This window comes from Sinohyriopsis cumingii, chromosome 16 (genome assembly GCF_028554795.1).
Source record: "Sinohyriopsis cumingii isolate HCF-2022 chromosome 16, ASM2855479v2, whole genome shotgun sequence".
NCBI lineage: Eukaryota > Metazoa > Mollusca > Bivalvia > Unionida > Unionidae > Sinohyriopsis > Sinohyriopsis cumingii.
Genome location: NC_142976.1, coordinates 60,020,713 through 60,044,739, shown reverse-complemented (window position 1 = coordinate 60,044,739; position 24,027 = coordinate 60,020,713). Strand labels below are relative to the sequence as shown.

General features: G+C 34.5%; 1 protein-coding gene across 3 annotated transcripts; it reads right to left on the bottom strand.

Annotated features, from left to right (window-relative positions):
- Positions 1-225: 225 nt before the first annotated feature.
- On the bottom strand, positions 226-22,914 carry LOC149780514 (uncharacterized). Of its 3 annotated transcripts, none has more exons than XM_089937509.1 (8): positions 21,284-22,914; positions 17,485-17,628; positions 15,720-15,869; positions 14,470-14,703; positions 12,192-12,353; positions 10,458-10,570; positions 5,508-7,663; positions 226-571 (listed from the first exon to the last, which is right to left on the bottom strand). In XM_089937509.1, the coding sequence occupies exons 4-8, from the start codon at positions 14,701-14,703 to the stop codon at positions 336-338; spliced, it is 2,901 nt and encodes a 966-aa protein (XP_089793635.1). In that variant the 5' UTR covers positions 15,720-15,869; positions 17,485-17,628; positions 21,284-22,914; the 3' UTR covers positions 226-335. The 3 variants fall into 3 exon arrangements, with proteins under 3 accessions (XP_089793635.1, XP_089793636.1, XP_089793637.1); XM_089937510.1 differs by having other exon boundaries at positions 17,506-17,628; XM_089937511.1 differs by lacking the exon at positions 17,485-17,628.
- Between the last annotated feature and the right edge of the window lie 1,113 nt (positions 22,915-24,027).

The window sequence follows — 24,027 nt, the reverse complement described above, 5'->3', positions numbered from 1 at the left end:
AATATCGGTTTACGTACTTATTTTTAAACATCATTCTACAGGTAAAAGAGATATAAATTACAGAAAAGAGCATCATAATTAATGAAAAGGTGTGTCCAGAAATTTACCTAAACTAAACGTGGCCTTGAAAGAAGGTGAGGTTTGATTATTTTGAAATTTAAAACCCAGTCTTTCCTGAACTCAAAAGCTTAACAATTCGATAATAACGAGCTATATTTTTCTGTATCAAAGTCTTAAATTACCTTTATTTTCAGCCAGAACTAAATATAATATTTGCTAAAATTGCCTACAATGTGCACCCTCGATCTGTTTTTATTTCTTCTGATATTGAATCTTTAGCCGAAATTTGGAGGCGGGTACAACCATTTGTTCGTCTGATCTACACATTGTCCCGGTGTACAGCGAGCGTCGTCTGGATCGAACCACATGTTGGCAGGACAGCGCATCATAATATAAGACCCATTCTTGCAAGCTGTGTAGAATGAGCATGATCCTGCGCATGTGTAGATTGCTCCATCTTTGCATGTACCGCATTGCCCAGCCACAACACATCCATTTCCAACGTTGCAATCTGCAGAAGAGTAACGTTTTGTGATGAAATAATGGAAACGAATTTGCTACTGGTGTTTGAAATAACGTATATTCAAATATATCTATCATGCGCCACATTTTATGATAAATTTTAAAAACATATTATAGTGCAGATTTGTTCAGCAATCTTGATAAACATACCTTCACATTGTTCAAGCTTTTCGTAGCAAACACAGCGAGTCTAAGTTGTTAGACCGGCACATTTCGTTCTGTAAATTTATCTGAACACAAGCTGCACAATGAATTAGGTATACTCAACGATTTGAAATTCAAAGATGGTTGCGCAAGATAGATGAAACTTAACTGTTTTGTTCAAGATTAAAATTACTTTGCCTAAAACATATATCAATTTTTTTTATTGCTTTTAATATATCTTTGAACTACTCATTTTATTTTATTCTGATCAGGGTGACAAACGACAATGCTTTGTTGTCGAACAGGAAAGAGATCCTGTTATCTACGGATTGTTTCAGAGGATTAAACAGAAGCCACAGATGTACCTGTTTGTTAGTTTGATAAACATATGGTCCTTATGAAAAAATGAGTCGACCTGAGGTACCTGCAGGTGACGAGAAGTCGTGAACTATCAAAGTGTTGTTCCAAAGTCGTATAGACAGGAAATTCTTAGTCTGGCCCATGAAAGTTCTTTGGCTAGTCACTCAGGGTTCAATAAGACTTATCACAAGATCTTGGATCACTTTTATTGACCAAAAATTAAAAGTGATGTAAATACTGCAGATCTTGTTACACCTGTCAACTGGTAGGAAAACCCAATCCAAAGATACCTAAAGCTCATCTGCAACCTATTCCTGCAGTTTACGAACCGTCTAGCATCATAATGACAGATTATATCGGTCCCTTACAGAAGACCAAGTCAGGCAATCAATAATTGCTGACCATAATGTGAGCATCTACAAGATTCCCAGAGCCAATTCCTTTCAGGGATATTAAACTAAACCAATAGAAGCTTTGATCTTGTTTTTTCAAAACTCAATTTGGCCTTCCCAAATATGTCTGGAATTTCCCAGCGACTTATGCATGAATTAGACATCCTGCAATTCAAGTAAAAAGTGAAATTAAGGTACGACAGAACTACAATGAAGATATCCTTTCAGTTTGTCGATAGAGTTCTGTCTCTCTTGTTCATTCTTCAAACCTTTCTTCACAATAAGTAGTATGGTCCTAACAAAAATAAAAAGAAAATTAATGAGTTAAATTACAATATTAGTAATTCTAGGATGTAAATATATTAAAGGAGTACCGGTATGTTGATAGAGATAGCCGGGTTATTAATGGATTCACTTATGTTGTACCTGTCAAAATGAGTGAGAATTTAAGCGATAGAATGCAATCGGATTGTAGTGACTTTGGATTAACCCATCTTCGGAATTCAGAAATTAAGAATAATCTGGACCAAACACTTCTACATCTGCAGCAACAAGAAAAGAGTGAACTAAAATAGCTATTAATTGAATATGAGCACTTGTTTCCAGATGTTCCTACACGAACAGATAAAATCTACCATGAAGATGAAATTATAGATTCTACACGTGTAAAAAAAGCACCCGTACAGGACGAACTATACCAAACAGGAATATTTGAGAAAAGAAAATCATTTTTTGTTGAAGAATGATTTCATAGAACCGAGTAAAAGTGACTGGAACACACCATGTATTATTGTATCAAAACCGGATAATACTTTACCCATGTGCAAAGACTACATAAGAGTGAACAGTGTGATTAAAACAGATTCATCTCTTTTGCCAAGAATCGATGACTGCGTTGATAAAATTGGAAATGTAAAATAGGTCACCAAATTTTACCTTCTAAAGGATTCTGGCAAATTCAACTGATGGAAAGGGCAATGGAAATTCGGCATTCATAACTCCAGATGGGCTTCATCAATACAAAAGTGATGCCGTTTGAGATGAAAGGTTCGCTATGTACTTTTCAACGTTTAAGGAACATGATTACATCTGGTCTAAATAACTGTGATGCTAACATTGATAATGTCATCATCTACCACGAGACTTGGAAAGATCACCTAAAGACAATTTGGAAATTCTGTTACAGCCACATTGATGCAAATTTGAGAATGAATGTATCCGAGAGTTTTTCGTGCTTGTTTTACGAGAACATATCGTTGGATTATGGACAACTTGCACCTATATATTTTAAGGTCATGGTTATCTCTGAATTCCCTGTGCATATCAGTAAAAAAGGAACTGATGCGATTTTTGGTTATTGCAGGATACTATCGGATGTTTTTTCTCCAATGTTTCCATAATTGTTGAACCCTGACAAATTTATTGGGTAAGAAAAGCAAGTTTCATTGGTCTGAAAAAATGTTGGGAGGCTTTTGACAAGTTAAAGATCATGCTTGAAAGTGCGCAAGTTCTTTCGGCTCCAATTTTTAGTCATTTATTTAAACTGTATGCTGATGCAAGTGGTGTAGGGGTTGGCGCAGTATTGATTCAAGAAAGCAAAGATGATGCAGATCATCCAGTGACATATTTTTTCTATAAAAATAAATAAGCACCATTATTCTACAATCAAGAGGGAATGTTTGGCTTTGATATTTGCCTTGCAACACTTTGAAGTGAATATTAGTTTAGCTCCGATTTTTTAGTTTGGTGATCCCAGCCGCTTACTTTCAAAGGCAAGATACAAAACAAAAATCAGATAGTATTAAGGCGCAGATTGATGTTGCAGTAATACAATATTGACATCAGGCACATCAACGGAGAAGACCAATAACAGATGCGCTTTCACGTATATAGAAATATTATATTGTTTCATGTATACTCTGTATGATTCATAATATTTATTCTTGTGCAATTTGTATCACATGTATACTTAATTAGTAGCATAAAGAAAGCTTTATTACATAAATCTTTCTTTTTCTTTTAGAGGAAATGTGTTATGTATATTTTATTTACATTGTTTGTTAGTTTAAAAAAACAAAAAATTCATTTCATTATATTCTATTGATAATGTAACATTATATGATGTGCTAACCTTGTCCTAAATCAGTGACAATTCTGTAAACTACGTTTTTATATGAGTGAGGATCAGTATCGTAGGTGAGTCAGTGACATTGTATTTTTATAGCTAGACCACAGGATGTGTGTCTTAACGTCTTAATGTGATTTTGGTAATGGACGTTCTAATTATAATTAAGCTCCTTCTAGAACAAAGTCCTTTTGACCCTCATCCGGGGTATCTTTTACGCCTTTGTTTAAAAGATTAGATTTTGTTTACTTGAAACAGTCATTGGTGATTTAAGATTTTAGCAGAATCAATTGTGTTATGTTTGTGTCCACAAATTTATTTTGACCGGAATTTATTAAAATTATTTATTCACTAGATACACATAGTGCTCATCAAAAATAACATTCTTGGAAACACAGACTTCAATTTATACTAAAATTTCAAATAAGGATTTAATTATTGGATTGTATTATTGTGATCCAACAAAAGATTACTGGTAGATAAATCACGACACGGGTCACAAAAGGTACATCAACAATTTCCTCTTACGTATCTTAAGAACTTTTATTAAGACTTGTATATGTAATTCTAAGATTATTTGGGATTTAATTTGCAATATTGTAAGTTCCTTTATTTACAGTTTCACTTTGTAATCTATGGAAATAAGGAAATAAGTCTTCTTTTTTCTCTTTCATTTTACAAAGCTTGTTGATTCTCACTCTTTTCTATTACATTTTTTAATACCATAATACACGGTTAGAATATATGTCATCTATAGCTAGCATCAACAAAGTCAATAAACATACTTACCATTTTGCATTTTGAATTTCATTAAAATGTACTTTATCACCTATTTCCGCTGATCAGAATTACATGGGTTCCAAAACTGATTCAAACTGCTGTAATTTTAACTACATATTAGGCAGAAAATCACATTCTCCTTACTGCACTCAAAGCGGAATGAACACCATATTCCCAAGCAAACAAATATTTAATCTTGCGTCTTTTTGAGAATTTCAGATATAAAAATAATATTTCCACACCTTATGATTCCAGACAATATAACATCACTGAAACACATGTGCGGCTGAATCAAGACCAGTCTCTTCAGTCAAATATGCATCGTAAGGAGTTGACCCAGCTAATAAATTCAGTCCATCGCAAATAGAAAAGCAGGCTTTATTTGGATCGAGAAAAAACAATATCCCTTCATGCCCGACCAACTAGAATAGTTGTTTTAGTGCGTATTCATTCACAATATGACTCCAAATTTCAGTTTTAGGTAGACTTAAAAGAGATTTATCTTTTAAATGAATGACTGAACGCGCGACTGAGTTCAAAGATCGCTGCGCGGGGCTATGTTTGCATTAATAATGTATATTTTTGAACCTACAGTTATGTATTTACTTTGGAATGCAGCATAAAATAAATTACTTTGTTTCTTGTGGTGTGTTCTTTTTATTATTCAGATTTAGATAGAAAAACAAAATAGGTATATAATGAAAATGTTAATGGGAAAATATAAACTCGTATTTTCTGTGTAATACTTACATTCCAACGTTATGCATTATTTTTCAGATAAACGTGTTCTTATTTTCCCATACACATACAGTAAGCTATGAATGATGGATCAGTTAACCCTAACTCATTTTCGATCATGATTAAATGTAATCAATAGGTCGCATTGACAGTTGATTACCCATATACATAAAGGCGATCAGAACCGACAAAAAAAAAACATGAAATTAACTATACCAAAAATAATACCGAATAGGTCCTTCTGTCGCTGCTTTCGGATTATTTGGTTCTTTTCCAAAAATTAATTCGATAATCCAACAAATTCAGTCTCAGTATCCTTGTTACTATATTGTTTTCAAAATAAAATAAGTTATTTGGTTACTGAATAATCCTTAAAAACAACTTACATGAACTCGTGGCGTCAGCAGGTTCAGCTTCTGTTTTTGCTTTGGATTGAATTCCAAGTTCTTGATTTAGTTTCATTCCAAATCCATTCTGGGCGCCAATCCCAAGACTAATAGCACCCTCCATGCCCTGTGTTGGTTGATCTAACGTCATCTTAGACTGCAGATTTTGGGAAACGTGTCCAAAAGGCCAAGCATCTCGATAATTGCAATGGAAGCTGATGTTTATTCCATCATCCGACATGATAGGACAGGAGTTTCCTTCACCAAATTGCCACAAATTGGACACTGCTTCCCCGTATGTTGACCCATACATTTTCGGCGATTCTGAAGTCACCCGTATGGCTCCTGAGCATGGCCTAAATCCGCTTCCTTCTGTTTTGCAATATGGTTGACAGACGCGTCCACAGGAATCGTACGCCGAGAGGAACACTTCAGAAACCCCCCTGTCTGGACTTTTCACGGCAACGTAGGCGGTAGCAATCGAGATGGCTAGTCTGTGGTCAACCACAGCGTATTCCTTATATGTTCCCATGTAGTTAATTCCTTTAGATGCAATATAAACTTTGCCTGCTCCCGAATCTTGTGTCCTGCACTGAGAATATGCAGCTGGAGACCCACTTAAAAATATATCCTTTATAGTAGCGTAGGAACTGACTGAATAAATGTCCTCTGCGTCATCCAATTCTCCGTTCTTGATTGGAAATGAGTGATACCGGACATAAGTTGGAGGCCTTTGAAAGATTACCTTAACAGGAATGTAAGCCCACTGATTGATGTCACTTATACCATTTAGGTTATACGTATTCTGGTATCCCCTTGACAAAGGTATATGCGGGCAAAGTCCGGGATCAGGGAGGGAACTGATATTTTGAAATAAGGGAGCAAACCTTACTGATGAGGAAGAATCAGTATTGCCTGTTCCAACAGTGGAAGCTCCAGTCACACCTTGATTGGTTAACTGTGCTCTTATAGAGGCCATTGTATCAACATTGCCCTGATTAGTCTGTAGCAGTCCACGGTTATTCGTCCATATTTGATTCCTAAATGAATTAATGGGCAATTGCTTTATATTTGACATACTTATCTGCTGATTTGCTGACATGGTGATACGTGTCGTGGCAGGTACACTACTTTGCATTTTATGCATTAGTTGATTCCTTGGATCTGCCATACCCTGGAAACTTTCCTGCCGTATCCAATCTCCATTTGGAGCATTTCTCATCTGCATCATAGGGTTCATCATCATGACACGCTGGGGACTGAACATTGATTGTGGAGACAGTTGTTGTTGTTGTGGTAATGTCTGCAAAGACATTGTTGATTGACCTGATGAACCACTTACGCCAACCTGCACAGTTGGAACATGGCTAACCTGTGAAAATCTGTTTGAATTGCTTACTATCTGGCGTTCGCCACTTATGAATTGTTGGTTTCTAGACACTGCGATGTCTGGAATGACTACAGGAGCGACCGCACGGGTTTCAGACACACATCTTGGAGTGCCTTGGATCATGACGCATTTTAAATATCTAGATCCACACGTTGGGAGATGCTCGCTGCAAGAGGGACTAGGTTCATATGTGTAATACCTACTTGTAAACACATTACTTAATCCATCTCTGTTAAGAAGGTTTCCGAGACCCATATGTGCATCTGCTCTATGAAATGTATCATTAACAACATCAGGGTAGTCTCTCTCAGGGTCTACGCCATGTCGATATTGATTCTTCCTGAACTCTTCCCAGATATAATCTACATATGCATGATGCATCCAGAAGACCGGATCCATCGACGCGGAGCTTAAAGTTCCCATCTGACCATCTACCCATATGTGAACAGCACTGTGATGAAACTCTAGACTCGAATTGACTGGGGCGTTAGGTTCCGTAATCTGACCGAGACGGACCATAGATTTTATTCTCTCTATATCCTCGTGTCTGAACAACTGTCCCGATTGTCCAATATTTCTGGTTAGCGGTCCTGCCATGGTCTGCCATCTAGCGAATGGTCCAGTGTCTACAAGTCCGTTACCATCACCAAGAAAGGCTGGTGACCAGATTACAGATTCCGTAGGGTTCATCATTGCGTCGTCCATAGTAGAGTCCCAGTATGGAACCGTTACGGATGAGATCTTTTCTTGAAGAGCATTTTCAAACCTGAAACGATCAGGTTAAAAAGTGAAATTTAGTTGACGAAAAATGCATTTCAATAACTTAAAAATCAAGACCCGTGTAATTAACTTCGAAAGTTCCGTTACCCCTTTGTCGCTTTTGTTGTTTCGTAAATCTTACTTCGTTGAAAAGTACACATTATGAGGATTCCTACCATATATAAAAAGTGATGGCAGGTGCCAAATTTCTTTCGAAAGAAACTTTTAACTGTTTGAACTCGAAACGCCATTATTACTTCTCCCGCAAAAGCAACAAGTTTATGCCATGCCACCGCATGCAAAAACAATCAAAATATAAAAGTGTTCATGCTCTACGTTTGTTGAGTAGATATTCAGAAATATTTCACGAGTGGAGTGGAAACATTGCAAGGTGGCGAAGGCATGATAACAATAGACAATGTTTCCGCTTCACAAATGAAATATTTACATTTATCAACTGAAAACACGATATTTTCTCTTAAATATATATTTTGTAACGCAAAGGCTACCGATTTGCAATTATTTGCTTCATCCTGCACCAATGTGATTAACACCGCAATACTACATCGGTAAAAAGAAATGCCTAAATTTGTCAATAATTCAGGGATAGCGATGTTTTACCAATTTAGCTTGCATATATCATGCTTCGAATTGTGTATTTTGTCATAATAACAACTGTATTAATACGGAAATGAAAGATTATATTTTAATAACACATTACAAGTGCGGATTGGTGTTCTCAGGGTGGAGTAATGTAATTTAGAAACATCACAAAGCAGATGTATCTGACTGAATTCAGACAAAAGATTTTAATTGTGCTTTTACTTATAAGGATTTTCGTTGTTTAGTTTGTTTTTTTCTACTGTCAAACGTGATGTCTTGTGTGTCCCTGGCTAGTTTACAATTTAGTTCGGTAGCGCAGACGCTGTCACCAAATTTTCGATTGTCTATTCGTTTGGGATGCAATCAACGCTAATGTTTTATTATATGCAATCACGAGCCTTTGTCCCCTTAAAAATAAGTACCATTTGTTGTACAATATTTCAGGTATGCAAGACTGTACTGATGACACATGGCAATATGTCATGCAATTTCATTCACTGACTGTTTCCATGATTCATGTCGATAGCTAATTGTAAAAAAGTTACTAATTTAAATCTACTTTTAGCTTCTTGATGTGTGTGTGTGTGTGTGTGTTTTAGATTGTTAACGGAGCTTTAACAATGTTTTAGTCATATTGCTGATTGGAGTTCATTGTTTAGGCATTTCTTGATAGCACCTCATTGATGACATAAATGTATACAAGAGGATCTACTGCAGACACGTTTTAAAATTCGTACATCCTGATGAGGAGGAGAGGAGGGAGAGAGATGAAGAAAGGGAGAGAAAGAGCGTGAGCAACAGGAGAAGAAACAAATACGCCTAAATGTGGAAATATATTTTTGAATAACATACACAAGGGCAGATTTATTAACTAAATGGAGAGGACCGCTCTGATGATGTAAGTGGTTAGAGTGTCCGCCTTGGATGCGGGATCAAACCCCGGCCGGGTCATACAAAATACGTAAAAATGGTACTAACAGCTACTTCGCTTGGCATACAACATTAAGAGGTTAGTGTTAGGACTGGTTGGCCTGGTGTCAGAATAATGTGACTGGGTGAGACATCATCATACATGCCTGCGACATGATGCCCAAATGCTATACGCTATAAATTGCCACACTGCAGACACTGTAGCTATGTGACTGAAAAATTGTTAAAGCTACGTTAAAAATGCAAATCACACGCGCATACACACATACACTATATTAAGAGGACAAAAGTAGCTTCAAAAGTGATACCGCCACTGTGGCGATAACATTTGTACCCTACTGATATATTTCAAATAGCTAACTACGTTCTACGATGATGTATTATCTAAATTGCCCAAACTTCATATCCGTATCTAAATTTCCCAAACTACATATTCGTATCTAAATTGCCCAAACTACATTAACATATCTGAATTGCCCAAACTACATGACCATATTTAAATTGCCTAAACTTTATATCAGTATCTAAATTGCCCAAACTTCATATCTGTATCTAAATTGCCCAAAGTACATTAACGTGTCTAAATTGCCCAAACTACGTAACCATATCTAAATTGCCCAAACTTCATACCCGTATCTAAATTGTCCAAACTAAATATCCGTATCTAAATTGCCCAAAGTACATAACCGGATCTAAATTGTACAAGTTAACCCAATTCAAGGAAAGTGTATTTCCGTTTCTAACAGGATATATTTATATTGATATTTGGCATGAAATTCAATATGCAATGATTTTCTAAACAAATAAACATTAAAAAGTCCCATTAGATCAATAAGTTACGAACGAATGAAACTTGAGGTAGTACTATCGTACAAAGGAAACCGTTCACATCAAACCACACGCAGCATGTAAACTAAACTGTCTTTTGAGCAAGTATTTAAAGCTAACTCCCGATTGGGAGAAAAAAATCATCCATCTATTCAAATTGCATAATATCTTGGTATATCATGGAATGATAAAATCTACGTTGAAGTAGACCTAAATTCAGAAGAGCGAAAAACGAGAGCAATATGTTTCAATCCAAATCGATGATGACTCAATCTCGATTTAAATTTTAAAACCGTTTTTCCAACCCTTGATTCCTACAGACAAAAGATTGGTTGGGTTTCTGAAATAATCTGTTTAGTATCTGTTGCTACACAGAATTAAACGTGTTCCCTTTGCAATGTAACCTGTTCTAACATGGATTTCGTGTGTAGGCAACTTACATGAGGAGATAGGTTCTGTGAAAGGCTAAGAAATTTGGACCTCCGTGTGCTGAGGTGGTAATAATCCCCTGATGTAGTGAGGCTAGAACGTCATACTTGTTCGGAAAAACAGACTGAAATGGAGACAGATTATTCTAAGTGGGGGGGGGGGTCTTCTTTTTTGTCATGAATAATAATAGCGACTGAACGTTTTGTCTAGGTCGTATGAAAAAAGCTGACTTAGTGTTTCTGAAACAGTATTTTCATACAATCTGTTATAATATTTGTTTCTTTTGTGTCAGTTTATTTACCATCTCATATACTGCCTTTGACAATTCACTCCACAAGCTGAATCAGTGTACAATTAAGAACCTAGATATATTATGATATATATAACGTGTCATTATATGCGTTAGTTTTTTTATCAGGTACCTTTCGTGATCAAATGATTACTGCTTTTTTATGAAAGAGTAGCTTGATCCCATTTCAAGAAAATTCTCCGTATAAAATCTGATGCTTTCATACATAATGGTTCAAAATGATCTCAGAAATCTAGGTGGACAGGTATGTAATACAAATTAAGTTAAAGTACTTATTAATGGAAGGAATATAACGATGTCAACTGTTTCTCCTTTTTTAGATAAAGATGAAGAGAGAATATTGACAAAGATTAGTCAAATGTCACAAATTAATACATCAAACATGTATCCAAGCATTATAAAAATGGATTAAATAAAGAATCAATACAAAAATAAGATATATAATTATCCTGACTTTCATTCTATTATAACATCATAATCGAAAGTCAATGTAATAAAATCCAGATATTTCAAATATATTTTAGCTCTGAAATATTAATAATCGCAATTCAAAAGGACTGCGACCATGTATAGTATTTTACATAAAAATTTAATGTCTGATGGCAAAATTCAGACCAGTTCTGTGTTGACGTATGTGACCATGTCTTATTTCTCTTTTTCAACGGTACCTTTCACGATTAAGCTGAAACAGTGGATGTAAACATGGGCGCCCGCACATAGAGGCAAGGGGGAGCACTTGCCTCCCCAACCCCCGATTTCACCTCTAAAGATGTTTCGCTCAAAATGTAGCTAGAAACTTCCGATTTTTCAGATCAAAATAAAACAGTGGTTGCCTGATAGCTATAACTACGTTAAAAATGAAATAAAATAAATTCATTTTAATTTTACTATGTGGACATTTACTAATTCTTTACCATCAAAATTGTTTTAAAAACTGATGTCATAAATCTATGTTGAATAAAAAGAAATAAAAAATTCAAATTCTAAAATGGATATAATAAAGTAAGTACTTGTACTAAAATAACACAAAAAATCCACTGCTTGCTTTGTTAGATAAAAACCGAAAATCAAAGTAAAAATGCAGATTAAATAGACAGTGTCAAACTCTCAGATAATCTGTGCAGCAAAGAAAGCTCTTTCGTCAAGTAAACGTCGCATATGTAGATTTTTCGCATTACTTGTTTCATTGATGTTCAGCGGATTCGTCGTTGGACCGCAGGTCTGGAAAGGGAAATTACTCTCATGTACTCAGAAATGCAATTTATTAAAAGACTTAGAAGTACCGCATCCAACCATTTTTACGTAGAATTTATGATATTAGCCGACATTTCGAGTTAGCTGACACTATCGAAATCAAAAGAATAAATCCCCATGCTATGATTGTATACAATCAAAGAGTAAAAATGCGTTAGATATAATAAAAATAAACACGTACAGTATCTTCTTTGAGCATTTGAATTGCTCGATGGAAGTTGTTTCTTTCCTCGTCAGTCATTCGTCTATATTCCTTCCGAACACGAAGTGACACTTGTCTCTTTTTTCTGTATGTAGATTGTGTGAATCCAACACCAGTCAGACCATTGGCCCACTCATATCCCTGTTTGGAAGGAACAAATTAATACGATTTAGGCTGAATTCATACATACCAACAATCAACTGTTTGGAAGAAACAAATTAATAACGATTTAAGCTGAATTCATACATACCAACAATCACCTGTTTGGAAGGAACAAGTTAATACGATTTAAGTTAAATTCATACATACCAACAGTCAACTGGTCATTATCTTTTAGAAAATCAGGATCGCATTCTTGAAGAATGGATGATTTTGAATCATCATATAGGTACTAAGAATATATCATCACGCCGTATGCACAAAAAAGAGGCAAATGTTGATGGAACGTATGGTCGGCATTTTAATAGTATAAAAGGTATAGAGCATGATGATCAGAAGTATGAAACCTTGTAAGATACTTCATCAAACTTGACATTTGTTAATTTAATTTAACCGAAAAAAATAAACGCAAATAATAACTTGTTCATAATAGAAACAAAAGTTTAATTTATGGACCAAGACCATGCAACTTCTGCAGATATGTATTTGTTCCTTGCTAATTTCCTCCATGAGATGTGTACATATATTTCTCTCCTTCTGTAACTTCATAAAGCATTGTTATAACGTGTTTTTTAATTAGTCCTTACAACACAGAGTGTAAATAAGTTTCACGTAAATGATACAGTCTTTACAATTCGAAGTGTAGGTTCTGTTCAATTCAATGCTATAGTCTTTGCAATTCGAAGTGTAAATACAGTTCAATTCAATGCTATAGTCTTTACAACTCGAAGTGTAATTACAATTCAAGTCAATGATATAGTCTTTACAACTCAAAGTATAAGTACAGTTCAGGTCAATGCTATGTAGTCTTTACAACTTGAAGTGTAAATACAGTTTAAGTCAATTATATAGTCTTTACAACTCGAAGTGTAAATGCAGTTCAAGTCAATGTTATAATCTTTACAACTCGAAGTGTAATTACAGTTCAAGTCAATGCTATAGTATTTACAACTCGTAGTGTAAATAAATGTTCAATTCAATGCTATAGTCTTTACAAATCGAAGTTTAAGTACAGTTAAAGTCAATGCTATAGTCTTTACAACTCAAAGTGTAAGTACAGTTCAAGTCAGTGCTATAATCTTTACAACTCGAAGTGTAAGTACAGTTCAAGTCAGTGCTATAGTCTTTACAACTCGAAGTGTATGTGCAGTTCAGGACAATGCTGTGTAGTCTTTACAATTCATAGTGTAAGTACAGTTAAAGTCAATGCTATTTAGTCTTCACAACTGGAAGTGTAATTATAAGTCAGTCATTGCTATCTGAAATTTCAGTCAATTTATGCAGATGTAAAAACGGTAAAAATAATGCAAAAAAGCGTCTTGTTTATATCTACCTATATTTCGTTTAAAATTAATGTAGTCAACTGTCTCCTCAAGAGTATATGATACGCGTGGACTCAATAAACCCATATCCTCTTAAGAAGCATCAATTGATTGACAATGAAAACGTATAAAATTAATTAACCAGACAGAAAACTATAAAGAAACATGCAGGTGTTCATACCATGCAATGGTTTTCCAAAATAGGTTCAAAGAAGTCAAAACTTGACCACCGATAAGAAAGTAAATTTACTGCTTTGAATTTAAATGGTTCCAGTTCACATATCTGTATTTTCCTTCTATTTCTCTCCTTTTCTCGTTCAACATACATACATAATTACACACACACACACACACACACACACACACACACACACACACACACACATACATACATACATACATGCATGCATGCATGCATGCATGCATACATACATACATACCGACCGACACAAAGATAGCTAGCTAAATAGATAGATAGATAGATAGATAGATAGATAGATGAGACAGAGAGACAGAGAGAGAGAGATAGAGAGGATGCGGAGACAGATGTAATTATTGGCTGTTTCCCTTTGAATATTGAATTTGTTATTATATTCATCATATATTACATTAGAATTTTTGTTTTGATTTATATGTCAACCTTTCGGATTATTTTCAGAAATATGGAGAAATACTATAAAAATGAAAGTCATAATTATTCTTTCCAAAGCAGTCTGTAGCTTTGTTCCGCATGAATGTGCGAAACCAAATAAATGCATCTAAATCTATCGCAGAACCTGTCTGGTAATGTTGAAACCCATCCATTGATTCTCTCTCATTGCCTTCCACATGTATTGGTCAAAACAAAACCAACTTATAGACTCCCCAACGGTTTCTTTAATGGATGTCCGATGAGAGTAGTCTTGAAAACACTGTTGCATTCTGGGAGGAAGAGGTATTTCCATTATCCGGGCAATCGATCGAGAACTCCATATTGTTAATAACAGCCAGAGGGTTCCACAGATATTCATCTTCAAACAGAAACGGTTGAAAACGTTTGTGCATTTCTTTCTTCATTTTTTTTCTTCATATTATTGCTCTTATTTGAGCTTAATCATTTGCAAACATTATAATATAACAGAGAAAGAAATGTGTATGAATCAAAGGATCAGCGCAATCAAGTGAACGTGTTATAGCCATAAGTTGTATTGAATTTTTACAATTATAAATCCTCAATGTTATTTTATATTTTTAACTTTCCTCCGATTTATTTCTTGTGGATGAAGAGTGATGACGGTATTTATGGCTTTTAAAGAAACTTATATCCTTACACCAGCTTCTAACCCCAAAATCGTTCTTTAACATGTCTAAAATATTCAATTTTTATAAATCGGTTTCCTTGTACCGCCTCGTTTTACATCTTGCCAAGCTTTAATTACATAAAAGAAATTATTAACTGCACTAGCAGCTAACTGATGCCGATCACTTTCGATTGCAACTTTCTAGGACTTAATTGTGCAAAACGCCTATTAATCGTTGCCTCATTCGTCACTACTATACATTTTAAAAGAAACGAAATCAAACTATTTTAAAACGTACTGAACATGTTCTTATGTATGTTAAATACTGGCTTATGTATATTAACTTTGACGTGTCTTACACAATTTTTCCCTTTTTTTTTCTTCTCTTGCTAAGAAATGTGAAATCTTTCAACGACCTTCAGTAATTGCTTTTCCTTTGTTGTTTTGTAAATATTAATATACGTCATTTCACCCGTGGAGAAATGGTAAATCATGTGATATATTAGAATCAATTAAATCGAAACCTTTTGTCAATAATTTCAGTCTAAGTAATAATTTTCTCAATTTGTAAAAGATGTTATGAGCATTATAATTACGAAGATATTTCAATTCCCAACATTATTTATCAACCAATTGTCAGTAAGTTTAATTTAAATAATAATTTTGTCAGTTACGATCATTATAATTACCAAGATATTTTAATTTTTCATTTTGTTTATCGAACATTTTCTAATAATTTTACATACCTTTAAATTCTAATCCCTCGTGCACTGACCCAGCTGCAGCTCGTGTCCAGCTCTACTGCTGTTGTATGTGGAAATTTGCTATTTCTGTACTGGCTACAAAGGCGGACAAACTTTTTCTACAAGCAACACGTGTCATACCAGCATGGTTCCCTGTCGGTAAACATTTAATGACTCACATTAGTGGATATGTTAAACAACCCGTCTATTGCTTTACATATTATTCGTTGTCTTTGAACTTTCTTGTATTATACGATTGGTCAAGGGTTACGTTGCAATGTATAAATGTTCCTTTTTAATGCTATATAAACGTATGTCCGCAATCAAACTGGATGAATGCATTGATCTTAGTTCGACCTAAGAATGTCATTTAAGAGGTCAAAGATGATGGTTAAGAGATAAAGTGGTTTTTATTGCAATGACAATTGAGTATACATGTAAATCCTTCTGAAATAGCTGGGGTTTATTTATCGTTGAGAGGTTTTATAAATCGAAATTATATTTTAAGAAAGTTTGAAAAATGGATATCTTGTGTTTCTTCGCAAAAGTCTTTTCTCATTACCAGAAAGTATTCCTTGTTTCCTAAATCCCTCGAAATAAGTATATACACTCTCTTTAACGTTCTTCACTGTACAAAATAGAAGAAGAAAAGAAGAAGAAAACACCTAAGATTTCTTTTTTTTTTAAAAAAAAGGACAATGCCAATTCATTATCCATTCAAGTAAAGTCAGCATCTGTAAATGCTATAACTAACTGATATCTTTTCTTCGTTCCCTTTTATGATTAGTAGGTGACAATGAGTTTGAAAGTAACAATCAGAATGGTGCCGCTTCTGTTGCTGACGATTACAATGACGTTGATGATGACAATGATGATGCTGATGACAAAGATTGCTGAAAAATTGGGCATTGGACGAAATTGAAGGAAATCTATAAGGGAATGTAGGAAGAAGACAGGTAAAAAGAACAAAATGTACGCAACCACAAGAAAGAATTAAACTATATAATAGTACGTGTCATTGCGCCATTGTGTCATAAAAACAATGGTATGATCATGGCGTCATTGAGTGATAACAACTGACACATGTAAGAAGAAATCATTATTGTTTGTACAGCACAAATAATTATTGTAGGTGCATAATATGTCAGGAATAAAACTACAATCATCAAACATTTATTTATACATCTTTCCTACTGTCTTGCTTTTATAGAGCATTAAATTTTCCGCGGAACGAGCTATCAGACTACTTCGTTTATTGTAACACATAGGCACTTCCTTTAAGGACAACAGCAAGAAGCAGTACTTCCTTCGATACAAAACCTAGTCAGTACATCGTGAAAAAGTATACATTTAAGACCTGTAAATAGACAAATGTACTGCCACGAAAATGGATTGGTTACGCCTCTCAAAACATATTTCATCCCAAAAAAATAATCATAGCATTCTTTCATCTCTATCATAACTGTATTTCCTGAACGATTGCCTAAGTTTTAGATACAATTCTGAGAGCAAAAAAAGTTGAAATCTCTCGTTAGTGCTGCTTATAAAATGTTATGCTGATCTACTCATAAAATGTTATGCAGATTTAAACAAATCTAAATCCCATATTAAAGTTTAGTGTTTGGAGAACAAAAGTCAACGATTAGCACAAAAACTTGGAATCATAAAGAAATTAATACATGTGTTTGACTGGACACGGTCCATAGAAGGAACGAAAGATTATTCACAGTATTTCACAGTATTTATATTTCTGTTTTGATTTTTATACTAGTCTGTTGTAGCTCTTTACGGTAAGCAGGTTCGGAGATCAGCGCGAACGTCAGGCATCTGAAGACAGCCAACGGATAGCGAGACCATTCAGAGGACTTTTTCAGTATCCTTGCGGTCAAACGCAGCAAATCTTCTGATTCACCTCGAAATAAAAAAAGACATATGTTGTGGTTGATGCATATATTATGGATCATCCATTTTTATTGATAATACATCTATATTTTCTTTTTCTGGAAAACGATAAAATCCAAGGAGAAACCAAATATCAGGACTGAGTTGCTTTGTGGCTTCACCTGTTGGAAAGATAACTGACCACAATCCATCATTTATCCGCTATGTACATGAATCGCTCAAGCATTGGTTTCATTGCGCAATACCAAAAGTGGCGAAGGTGCAGTTCGGTCCCTACTTTTCAATATTTATTATTCGTGTAACTTTTAACAGAAAACAAAGTTGCAGAAGTTAATAAACTCCAAATAATGCTCTTGTTGGTACTAATATTGATAAATCACCGAGTCATTGTGACTTCTGTGTGGTTATTAAAGCGTAATAACAATAAGCGGGCAGTAGGACATCACTACTTTTGGACTGGCTGGGTTTACGTCAGATTCATTCTTTTACTTTGAAGAAAACGAGAGAGAATTTTCTGCTCTACTGTAACCAAGTAAATGTTTAACGACATCTACACCTCAAATTATTTATTTAAAGGGGCTCACTAATTTGCGTTTAATATATACGAAAAACTTGTCTAATTCCTACTACGATATTTGTTTCCATGCTAATCACTGAATAATCTGTACCAAACAAATATGCAGTTGAGCCTCTATTACAGTAACTTTGAATAGTACTTTGCTTGTGTGTTATATTTGCTTCACGTTTTCGAGAAAAAAAAATGTATGCTTTACATTCAGTGGTTCGTTATCTCGACGAAACTGTGTGATACGATCCCTTCAGGCTTCACAACAAAACAGTACTAAACACTTAAATAACGAATGAACAGTTTAGGAAATGTTTTTTATCAGCAGAATACTTTAAATGATATAAGGCGTTTATACTTACTTTTCAATTAATAAAATTTATTTAGTTACCAACTATAAACGATTATTGATAGTATAATATGTATTCAAAGGCGTTTGGTAAAGTTTTCAAATTTACTTTTCCCGGCCAGATAATATTGGATATTACATATGCGTAGTAACAAAACTGGCAACAAGAACAACGAAGTTTCAGAACGAAGTAAATATATACTATCTGCGTCAACCACTTCAAGAGAAGAAGAACAACCGTCAAAGATGAAACTTTATGCTTTATGATTCAGACATTGCTTATGACACACACACAGACACACACACACACACACACACTTATATATATATATATATATATATATATATATATATATATATATATATATATATATATATATATATATATATATATATATATACATGAGATATTTAATTATGTGTGTATTATCCAGATTGTCAAGTAATGAAAAATATTGACGATTACATAATAAGCCTAAATGGCTGCGTCCTGTGCGTTTAAAGACCAATAATATTTTGGTTCCTATTAAATAAAATAACATTTCAATAAATTATGTGGTGAGATCTAGTTAAAAATGATCTTTATAATACGGGATAATGATGGCGAAGATGTCGCTTCCTGGCAATGGGTGGGGTGTAATCCCATGATGCTTATCATATAGTTCCGGTCCAAATAGGGAATGATAATGAGTGTCTATCAGATAGGTTCGGGTTTTGTTGATAAAGATATGTTGATGTCCGATACTTCTCTAAATTAGTTCTAAATTTGCCATGCACTCTTCTGGCTTTTTATGTACAAAAATAAACTCACGAATTTATAACAAAATGCAAAACTTCTTTTGCTACAAAAATCCTTCACTAAATGTGTACATTTAATCACACAAGTACACCTATTAAATTCATTGCATTTAGTGAAACAAATTCACCTATTCGAATGATTGCGTATAGTCGCACAAGTTCATCTATTCAAATGTTTGAATTTGGTACACAAATTCACCTATTCAAATGTATGCATTTGATCATACAAGTTCACCCACCCAAGTGTTTGTATTTAATCACACAAATTCATCTATTTAAATGTTTGCATTTAATCGCACAAATTTATCTATTCAAATGTTTGTATTTAATGGTACATGTTCATCTACACAAATAATTACATTTAGTCACACAAGTTCACCTAAACAAATGTTAGCACTTAGTCACAGAAGTTCACCTATTCAAATGCTTGCATTTAATCACACAAGTTCAAATGTTTCGTTTTAAACCACATAAATTAATCTGTTGAGTATTTTATTTAGTCCTAAAATACATTTTCATTGTACTACTAAAGCATATCATTCGGCATGCAGGGCGACAATATAAGTCGCAGAAGCAATAGTAGTAGCAATTGTTGTTGTTATAGACGTATTATTATTATTATTATTATTATTAGTAGTAGTAGTAGTAGTAGTAGTAGTGGTAGTAGTAGTAGTAGTGGTAAAAGTAGTAGTTGTAGTATTACTATTAGCATTTTCTGTGTGCATGACACGGTCGTTATAACAAATATTTAATTATATGGTCATTGTACGTACGTACGTACGTACGTACGTACGTATGTATGTATGTATGTATGTATGTATGTATGTATGTATATATGTATGTATGTATGTATTGTTATGTATATTTGCTTCAATTTATATTTGATTTAATTTGTTTGTTTGTTAGTTTCAAATTTTGTCTATTCCATTACATGCTATTGTAATGTAACTTTATTTACTGGATTTGACATTTTCTAGATACTCAGTTCAGTTCTATTTGACCTGACTGTTTTTCATAAACAACTAATGATAGAAACTTTGTATCTAATGCTGACCTAGTTCTTGACCTTGTTTCAGAGTCAGTAAGAGTTGAAGTAAACAACTTTTTTTAAAAATTCTTTCTTACAGCAAGATTCATGAAGCGAAATCGATGATATACTGGAAGTGCGTGATGTTAGGCATGTAAAAATCCCCTATGTTGTTCTAGAAGGGTGATCACATGATTTCATTTTTCTTCAAATTATTTGGATTCTAGGGGATTATTTTCCCTGGATATACTTGTACTCTGAATTAATTCTTGGACGAGGACAGTTATCGAAATTTACACAAAATTCAAACACTGGAATATTATTTTCTGTGATTCAACAAAGAATTTTTGATACATCAGTACGACGCTGACCACAGCATACGTCATCGCCTTCCATTTTGGATTCGAACTCAGTTTCATTAGGACTTTTTATTACTATGACTTCTTTTTTAATTCTTGGATTAATTTTGGATTTGATTCGTAAAACCGTAAGTTCTTTTTCTCATTTTTACCTTATTTTTCTTGGGAAATAAATTATTTGTTACATTTTACAAAGCTTGTTGTCTTCACTCTTTTCTTGTTACGTTTTGTAAGAGCCTAAACGTAATAGTATGTATGTATGTATGTATGTATGTATGTATGTATGTATGTATGTATGTATGTATGTACGTGTGTGTGTGTGTGTGTGTGTGTGTGTGTGTGTGTGTGCATGTAGGTAGGCAGGTATGTATGTATGTATGTGTGTGTGTGTGTGTGTGTGCATGTAGGTATGTATGTATGTATGTATGTATTTATGTATGTATGTATTGAAACTTATAGAAAGTTTCCTGTTATCGACCATTCGATTATCTTTGTTCAAATTTATCGTCCTTTCATTTAGGTAAATAACTCAGTGTATGTTCAAGAAACAGATATTGATCGTTTCACCTGTGTATCCATCCATCTTCAGACTGCATTTATATCTCATCCTGATTTGATCGAAGTCAATACAATACGCAATACAACAAGCTTCTACGTCACGTGATACAATATAACTAAAAAGGAAAGAATGAGTAATTGTCAAGTTGGCAGAAAAAAACGTACTGATGTATATGCCACATCCTATCTCTGAACTAAGGTGAATTTCAACAAAGGATTTCATTGTGTATTAACAATATTTCATCAAACATGTAAACTCGATCATTAAAGCTGTCAGCGTCAAATTCTAACATTAATTGATCCTGACACAAACATAATTCAGTAAAATAACCTGTTGTTTTGCAATTTGCGTACTATTAACATTTCCCACATTATTTGATAATTATCCAGTTGAACCTGTCTTAAAATTATACTGATCTCAATGCCACAGTTAAACTGATATTACAAAGTTAAGAAAATGAGCAAGAGAGTTCTTGACACTAACAATGAAAGTGGTTGACGAAATCAATACGTGTACCGATGTCACGTGACTTGCTCAATGAAAACAAACTCAGAGTTACCAGGAGTAAATCTGTTGTAAAAGCTCATCGTAAAATCTATGGAAATGGAAGAGTCTTGGCGATAACAAGAACACTTCCAGCATTAGTCAAAAGAGGACCACACAGAAAGTTTTCCAATCATTATGTTTTCAAGTGGAAAGAAAATAACAAAATACTGACTTCCTTCAAGCTTGCGGTCTAGTTGATTTCTTCACTTCTTTTAACAACTCTTTTGGTGGACGTTATTGTATAAGCTGTTTACATTGAAAGGTATTTATACCTTATGTAATCAGTACCCTTTAAATCACTGAACAACGATTGTTTGTTTTGCTTTTTCACACATTCTGGTTGCAGCCTACCACATCCAAATAAAAATTTTATAATAACGTTTTCTTAAAAGAAAAAAGACTTTCTAATTAAATAAAGTTAGTGCTACACAATGCCGGATTTAGACATAGCGAGGCCTTTAGCTATGGGAAGCTGTAGAGGCGCTATTTTTGGAACAAAACAAGTTTGAGAGGCCCCTTCAGACTGTGAGTTTAGACTTTGAGACCCTAAGATGTAGCTTGTTTAGCTTACGCCTAAATCCGTCACTGGTGCTACATATTAATGAATTTGCAACTGCATTGTATGCAGGCGGATGTAAAACAGTGTAATGACCGGACGTAAGGTATGTTATTAGTAGAATGTGCTGTAGTGACAATATCTATTACAATATATATCACTCAGCCAAAAGGCAATCCAGTGCGATATGTTATACCGTATCCAACTGCTTGCAACGTGTTGACACAGGTTTCTTTCCGCACAGAATTCAACATATGCGACTTTAAAGGAGAAGCTCGGGTTTAACTAGTGTATAAAAATAATTAATGTTTACACCTTGACTTAGAGATTCAAAAGTAGCAGGCACTTGGACATGTCACATATTTTTTTAAAGGCGGGCGAGCATGACGACACCGTGGCACAACCTGCATTCATGAAACAACAATCTGATAATGGACATTCTGATTAAAATGAATTACATACATGCATATTTATCGTATGTACCTGGATTGGAATGCATTCTCTCTCTCTCTCTCTCTCTCTCTCTCTCTCCAAATACCACAGCACAGCATTATGAGATTAAGAGGTTAGTGTTAGGACTGGTCGGCCTGGTGGCAGGATAATGAGACTGGGTGGGACATCATGTTACATGTCTGCGACATGATGCCTCAGTGCTTGGCATCACTATAAACTGCCACACTGCAGACATCGTAGCGATATGACTGTAAAAAATGTTAAAGCTACGTTAAAAATCCAAATCACACACACACACACACACACACACACACACACACGAATCGAATCCTATGTAAAAGAGGGACCGGGTGTCCTTGTGGTCTAAAGCGCTCGCCTTTACTGATCACTGCCATCTGACCTCTGTCGTGTGAGTTCGAGTCTCGGGCTCGGCCAAAATAGGTATGTAAGAAAGCTTGCCAGTAGCATCCTAAAGGTCGGTGGTTCTTACTGTGGTTTGCCTGGTTCTTCCTCCACCAGTTATCCTGACCGCCATGTATATCCTATCACGCGCTGAGAAATGGAGTTAAACCCCAAAAGACATCAACCTATGTAAAATCCATTCGAGAGGTCATTTTACTATGTCATATTACAATAACGCTTAAAGTCAAAAAGCTTTCTCAGTGATCTTCATGCGACCCTCCCTTTTTTCATCTTTTTGTCGTTCTTAATACTAATCCAGTCTTGAATTTATTATTTCCTTTCAGAAGAAGAAAAAAACACCCTCTTAATCTAAGTAATTTGCTTTGATTTCTGGCTACATATTAACAGTTATGTCAGGGGAATTACATCGTAATGGTAATATAAAAGTCCATTAAAATGGACGACGTATGAACAAAGATAAACCACGCTGATTTACCAAGTGCCCAAGCAGCACGCATAAACAATAAATAAGTAACTAAAACTTAGTAAAAGATAGGATACCATTCTAAGAATAACCTCTCGCAATGAGTCGAGTACGGTGCAAGGTAAGTTGTGTGATGAAAATCACGTATGATGAGCACATTCTTTTATATTATTTATGGAACAATAAAAGACGAGTGACAAGCGTCTCTAGACAAAGGAAAATCAGCTTGAGTTGCCCGTGAGAATGAAATCTCCATCAGTAGAAATGTCGATGTCACCAAAAAAAACTTTTGTAGTAAATCTACATTGATT

Coding starts and splice junctions, on each gene's coding strand:
- LOC149780514 (XM_089937509.1), bottom strand. CDS start 14,703: ATGAATATCTGTGGAACCCTCTGGCTGTTATTAACAATATGGAGTTCT. Junction 12,354..14,469: donor GTTTCAACATTACCAGACAG/GTTCTGCGATAG, acceptor CCTTCCAAACAG/GGATATGAGTGGGCCAATGG. Junction 572..5,507: donor TGCTGACGCCACGAGTTCAT/GTAAGTTGTTTT, acceptor ACTCTTCTGCAG/ATTGCAACGTTGGAAATGGA.